The sequence below is a fragment of the Colobus angolensis genome, unplaced genomic scaffold, assembly GCF_000951035.1.
Source record: "Colobus angolensis palliatus isolate OR3802 unplaced genomic scaffold, Cang.pa_1.0 Scaffold267, whole genome shotgun sequence".
In the NCBI taxonomy this organism is placed as follows: domain Eukaryota; kingdom Metazoa; phylum Chordata; class Mammalia; order Primates; family Cercopithecidae; genus Colobus; species Colobus angolensis.
This window is the reverse complement of record NW_012115899.1, coordinates 81,511-88,652: the sequence shown is the minus strand read 5'-3', so window position 1 is coordinate 88,652 and position 7,142 is coordinate 81,511. Positions and strand designations below refer to the sequence as shown.

Genomic DNA, 7,142 nt, shown 5'->3' with positions numbered 1-7,142 from the left:
GGTCGCAATTAAAAAAAAAAAAAAAAAGAAAGAAAGAAAGAAAGAAAGAAAAAGGAAATACCTTGAGAAGTCAAATTCAGAGACAGAAAATAGAACGGGGGTTGCCAGGGGCTGGGGATAAAGAGTGATGAGGAATTACCGGTTTGTGTGTTTGTTTATTAAGACTTAGTTAAGTGCAGTAGTGAGAAGGGAGGAAGAGTACAATGGAGGAGTTTAAAAGTCCGATACACAAATCAGAAGTGTGGGACACATCAAATGGAAGCCAAGCATATTCCCACCTCCTTGTGTGGCAGATCCTAAAATACAGATGGACTGTGTCATTACTCTGAATCACCCTCAAGCCTTCGATGCGGCCCACACCCAAAGAAGGCACCATTAATAATCTACCATGTACTTAAGATTCCTCCCAATACAGTACTCAGCAGCCACACCCGCCAAATAAATCCATGATGAGACATCTGCCATCCTTGCCTTAATATAAGTGACCTCTGAGAACAAATCTGCCCTCCTCTTCCTTCTGCAGGAACCCTTTCTCCTTTCCTTTCTGTAGAGCTTCTCCTATGAAAGGCCCATTTTGGCCCATGTGCAGTGCAAGTAGGCCGATACGCTCAGTCTCACTGTTAAAGAAACAGATAGTAGAAATAACTCCGAACTTCTTAGTTTTGGAAAGAATATCAAATTCCACCAAGTTGCAAGTCATCATTTTACAGAATGGAAACTTAAGCCTTGACTAGAATGATGGTTAATCTGGTTCTCCCAGCAGAGAACTCATATATTAAGATAAACTAGTCTGGCTCTATTTAAAAATTAAGTAAACAAAATGAGAAATGCTTTTCACAAGTTAATTTTTAAAGTAAATGTACAAGGTGTATATTATTTTATGATGTCTAAAATATCAACATATTGGATTTTTTGCAAAAGCCCTTTACTACCTATGCATACAAAAAAATGTTCTTCCCCTGGGTGATTTAATAGACCTAGTAAATGTCAGATAACTTAAATATTTTGGCTAACAAGAGATACAATAAAGTCTGTGATTCTGATTTGAATTCATTGCCCTATACCCTGACTACTGCAGAGAACGCAATAAAGTAAGAGGATGCTGTCATGCTTGCTTCTTAGCTTCTTTTGCATTCCTCTGTATCTTGTTCCATTTACAACAATTTATCTGCATGACATACCAAGAACCCATAAAATAACCCTGAAATTATTTATACATTTATTCAAACTTACAAAAGAAACCTAAGCACATAGAAAACTGGAATTCACCTAAAATTTTTTCAAAATTAAATTAGGAAATTATGTGACTATCACTTGATGGGCTTCTGTGCTGCATTAAAAAATGATAATGGCGGCCGGGTGTGGTAGCTCACGCCTATAGTCCCAGCACTAACGGAGGCGGAGGCAGGTGGATTGCCTGAGCTCAGGAGTTCGAGACCAGCCTGGGCAACGTGGTGAAACCCCGTCTCTACAAAAATACAAAAAATTAGTCAGGTGTGGTGGCCTGTGCCTGTAGTCCCAGCTACTCTGGAGGCTGAGGCAGGAGAACTGCTTGAACCCGGGAGGCGGAGGTGGGAAAAAAATACACCAAAACCATACATTATTGTATTCAGGTGAAATGAGACTGAGGCTGGGCACACCAGCTCACACCTGTAATCCCAGCACTTTGAGAGGCTGAGTTGAGTGGATCGCTTGAACCCAAGAGTTCGAGACCAGTCTGGGACCAGTTCTGAGCCCAGGAGTTCGAATCAAGTGGATCACTTGAGCCTGGGAGTTTAAGACCAGTGTCGGCAACATGGCTAAACCCAGTCTCTACAAAAAACTTTTCAAAAAAAATTAGCCGGGGCCGGGTGCAGTGGCTCACGCCTGTAATCCCAGCACTTTGAGAGGCTGAGGTGAGTGGAGCACCTGAAGTCAGGAGTTCGAGACCAGTCTGGCCAACATGGTGAAACAAACCCTCCCATCTCTACTAAAAATACAAAAATTAGCCGGGTGTGGTGGCACGCGCCTGTGGTCTCAGCTACTCAGGAAGCTGAGGCAGGAGAGTCACTTGAACCCGGAAGGCGGAGGTTGCAGTGAGCCGCGATCACACCACTGCACTCTAGCCTGGGTGACAGAGTGAGATTCCGTCTCAAAAAAAAAAAATTAGCTGGGCATGGTGGCATGTGCCTGTGGTCTCAATTAACGGGGAGGCTGAGGTAGGAGGATCGCTTGACCCTGGGAGGTAGAGGTTGTAGTGAGCTCAGATGGCACCACTGCACTCTAGCCTGGGCGAATGAGACTGTCTCAAAAAAAAAAAAAAAAAAAAAGACTGAGACTCTTCTTTCCACTATTAATCAACTTCTTAGAAGATACTATGTCCATAATTTAAGGACTTTAATATATTTAAAATGTAAGACATTTTTGTGGTTGATTAAGGATTTCAACCACAACTGAAACCAGGGTTATCTTCAAAATAATACTGAAGTATCTTTTGTACCCAATTCATAAACCATCTCTCTCTTCCCAGTGTAACTTTTTCTTACTATCCTGACTAGTCCATTGCCATTAGGCTTTTTTAAAGGTATGCTTTTTTTCCCTTAAGATTTATAGTAATGTCAGTAAGGTTCTCTTAGACTAAAACTAAATAAGGACTAAACTATCACCAGTAGCAATTTCTAATGGAATTAAGCCAAATATTGAGCAATTCCCTGATGACAATTCATGACTCACTGGGAGAACGCTTAAGTATCATGCTCTTTGAGTGGAAAGACTAGTTTAGCTAGACTACCCAGAGCAATGAGTTACGTCTCATGAGTCTACAACGTTTTACACCTATGAAGTACATTCATGGAAGTGTCTAACAATTTAACACCTTCTATAGTATGAGGCAACAGGAGACATGAAGACAGCAACAATCGAAAATCTAAATAATGGCAAATTTCTAACACAAGCCAAAGCCCAACTGTTTCTAAATCAACTGTTGCCAAGTTTCTCCCAGGCACTTTTCCATACCCTACTCCAAATTCAAAGCTATCTTCAAATTTTTCACAGTCTTACTTGATTTTAGGAATGGGAAACATTAGTCTAAGTGTCAAGAAAATAAATGGGAAAGCCTACTTAATTGGATGATTTAAAAAAATAAAATTTCGGCCAGACGCAGTGGCTCACGCCTGTAATCCCAGCACTTTGGGAGGCCGAGGTGGGCGGATCACCTGAGGTCAGGAGTTCGAGACCAGCCTGGCCAATGTGGTGAAACACGGTCTCTACTGAAAACACAAAAATTAGCCAGGCGTGGTGGCACAAGCTGTAATCCCAGCTACTTGGGAGGCTGAGGCAGGAGAACTGCTTGAACCTGGGAGGCAGAGGTTGCAGTGAGCCAAGATGGCACCATTGCATTCCAGCCTGGACAACAAGAGTGAAAATCCATCTCAAAAAAATAAATACCATTCATTCATTCATTCATTCATTTATTTGAGATGAGGTTTCACCATGTTGGCCAGACTGGTTTCAAACTCCTGACCTCAAGAGATCTACCCACCTTGGCCTCTCAAAGTGCTAGGATTACAGGCATGATGAGCCACTGTGCCCTGCCCAAAAAAATAAAATTTCTAAATGCCAAAATAGTCATGAAAAATTAAAAGGCAAATAATTGCTCATATAAACCTTTCACGCACACAAATTCAAAACTGTCAAGGTATTCACCTTTCTTGGGAATTTTTAAAATAATTCTTTTTACCTAGCAGAATCAAACATTTTTTTAAAGTTCCTGGTGGTATGAAGAATACAATAAAAAGTGGCACTTTGATACAGTTAATAGTGGAAATACAAATTAGCAAAGCCTTTCTAGAAGGCAATCAGTAATAATTATGAAGAACCTCAAAAATATTTATTTTCCTTGACTAAGAAATGAACAGAAATGTATCTGAAGAGAAATAATCAAGGATTATGTATAAATGTTTTCATAAGGAAAATCCACAGAAGCATTAGTTATAATTTAAGTGGTTTACAATTATAATTTGAAAACCCAGAAGTCAAGATGTGGGGAATATGATAGTACCAGCATATGAAAGAATGCTCCGCATCTATTTAAAACACTTTAAAAGAACATTTCAGGACATGGGGAAATATTCACAATTTTTTAAAAGATATTCTAAATATATCTAACTCTTAAAACACATACACTACACACTTTTGACAACAAAAAGCTTTGGCCGAATCTTGTCTTCTAGTTTAAGGTGTCAGTGTGGGCACGTGTGCCTATCTCCTCTCCCTCCTAAGAAGTTAAATAAATTTTTCTAAAGAAATTTAAAAATACCTTTTTAACTTAAAATATTTATTAAAAAGACCAGGTGGATTGCCCATGCTCTGGAAGATGAAAACGATGGAAGAAAGTGAACTGAATAAGCAGAGTGGAGGGAGCAGGGAGCAGAATACTCACAGAGGAGCTGCAGCGAAGGAGGAAGGCTAATCTTCTGGGCAGAACCCCAGAGAGGCGCCAGTTCAGTGACCGTCGTACGAGGAAGGTCAGTAGTGAGAAGTGGGACTGAAAACATCTGTCATAGCAAGAAGTCAACAGAGAATGTCTAAAGTTGATAAACCAAAAAATAAACACTATAAATAGATTATTCAGAAGCATGGAGTTAAGCCCCCAGGAGATTTGAACCTGAAAGGTTTTAAAAGCAATCGCCTCTGGGGAATTCTTCATTATCCTTCACTGAATGCATTGTTCACTGTTAGGCCTCTAGAATCACTGCTATTTGATTACTTGGGTTTTTTTAAGCTAAGTATATACACACATATATATATAATGTTGATTTTTAAGTTTTTAATCTTTTTTTTAATTTTACATTGTGTTCACTTTGCTTTCACACACAAACCTCAATTTTACTTCTTGTCCACTAAGTCAGAGGCTATATCCTATCTGGCAGTATTTTTCAACCTTAAGTCACACAGTCATGAAATAGATCTAGTGGGACATAACCAGCACCTATTTTTCCTAACGGAAATGAAAAATAAAATACGGATGTTGTTGGTGAAGCTTTCATTTCTGCTATAAATGTTTAATAAAATACGTGTGCTGGGGTACTACGGAAAATACCTTCCCTATTGTATCTACTCTCAACCCAGCAGGCAGAAGTAACCCTGGAAAAACGTGAGTCACGTCATGTCACTATACCAACGGCTTCCCATTCTCACTCAGAGCAGTGGCCTGTATCATGGCCTATAGGGTCCTTCAGAATTAACCAGCATCTCTCTCCAACCTTCAGCTAACTGCTCTGCCACCTCCCTCCAGCATTCAGGTCAGCCCCCTTTCAGGGCCTTTGTGCTTGGCGTACCTAACCTCTACATGATTCACTCCTTCACCTGAGTTCCTCGGTCCACCGTCATCCTATTTTTAATGAAACGCCACCCCCTTACACACTCCTTATTTTATCCTCTTTGCCTGTTCTAGTTTCCACACAGCACTCTACACTTTCTATTAATTCTTCTCTCTCCTACCCTGACTACAATGCAAGCTCTGTAAGAACAAGGGTTTATTTACTTATTCGTTTATTTACTGATATAGCCCCAGGACCTGTGACAGTCTCTGGCAGTAAATATTTGCCAAATAAATGAATTACTTAAAAATATGTATCACTTCAGGAAAAAGCCATGTCACTAGCAGTGAAACACAACAATCCTTAAGTTTGGAACACAAGAAATTTGGATAACAATTTTGATGGTTGAGGATAAGCTACAATTCAGATGCTAGATCGTAAATTCCACCTATCGCAATATTGAGTAAGTTGCTGGCATACTCTAAATGTGCAAGTCTACTGAAATAACCTTTGTTAACATCAAAAGTAATGTAAAGAATGTTTGTATCTCAGCCATCATTTCAAAATAAGGAAGAGAAGAAAAAAACTTACGGGAGAACCTGTTCTCTAAACAGCTAAACTATTCAAAATGTAAAAGACAGGCTGGGCGCAGTGGCTCAAGTCTGTAATCCCAGCACTTTGGGAGGCCGAGGCGGGCAGATCACCTGATCTCACGAGTTCGAGACCAGCCCGGCCAACATGGTGAAACCCCATCTCTACTAAAAATACAAAAATTAGCTGGGTGCTGGCCAGGTGTGATGGCTCACACCTGTAATCCCAGCACTTTGGGCGGCTGAGGCAGGCGGATCACGGGGTCAGGAGATCAAGACCATCCTGGCTAACACAGTGAAATCTTGTCTCTACTAAAAATACTAAAAATTAGCCAAGTGTGGTGGCACGCGCCTGTTGTCCCAGCTAATCGGGAAGCAGAGAGACAGGAGAATCTCTTGAACCCAGGAGGCAGAGGTTGCAGTGAGCTGAGATCGTACCACTGCACTCCAGCCTGGGTGACAGAGACTCTGTCTCAAAAAAAAAAAAAAAAAGTAAAAGACTTACACCTTTTGCATAAATCACAGTGAAAGTCTCACTTAGTAACCACAAGTTGCACATGTTCACAATTTTCACTATTCCCTTCAGCCCTGAATGAAGACCAGGGGGCTTATCACTGATCATTTCTTCAGAATAAAACAAAGAGGTGACTGGCATTCAGGAGAAAATCACATAGCAGGTCTTGAATTGTGGCACATGAATGGCAGAACATGTTATAATTTCCATGAAATTTTTTTTTTTTTTTGGACAGGGTCTCACTCTGTTGCCCAGGCTGGAGTACAATGGCATGATCATGGCTCACTGCAGCCTAGGCTCCTAGGCTCGAGCCATCCACCTGCTTTGGCCTTCTAAAGTGCTGGGATTATGGGCATAAGCCACTAATGCAAGGCACATTTCCATTATATTTTTCTAGTATATTTTGTAACTCACTGAATGAAAAAAAAATCTTCAATAGATTTTCAATGACGGGGAAAAAGTCATTGAACACTTCTCCCTCATAAACAAAAACACATAGCAAAATCAGATTTCTACTGTGTACAAAAGTTTATCCAACTGCAAAAAACAGTATATCTAAGCCTGCAAATAATGGCTTTTCTATATTTCATGCCATTAATAAAACTCAAGACTTGATAAAACCATTTTACTCATCACTTCTTAGAGAGTAAATTTTAATATTAGCCACTGTGTAACTGGTTTTAACCCATCTGCTCAAAAACAATGTGGTTTTACCTGTTTGTTTGTTTTTGAGAGGGA

At 40.1% G+C, this 7,142-nt stretch overlaps 1 protein-coding gene across 1 annotated transcript in view; it reads right to left on the bottom strand.

Moving 5' to 3' along the window:
- UBE2G1 (ubiquitin-conjugating enzyme E2G 1) overlaps positions 1-5,370 on the bottom strand; it is a 47,724-nt gene extending 42,354 nt beyond the window's left edge. The window contains exons 1-2 of the mRNA XM_011947503.1: positions 5,347-5,370; positions 4,421-4,535 (exon numbers count right to left, since the gene is read on the bottom strand). Coding sequence (XP_011802893.1) covers positions 4,421-4,535; positions 5,347-5,370 — 139 coding nt within the window. The remainder of the gene's footprint in view (positions 1-4,420; positions 4,536-5,346) is intronic.
- Between the last annotated feature and the right edge of the window lie 1,772 nt (positions 5,371-7,142).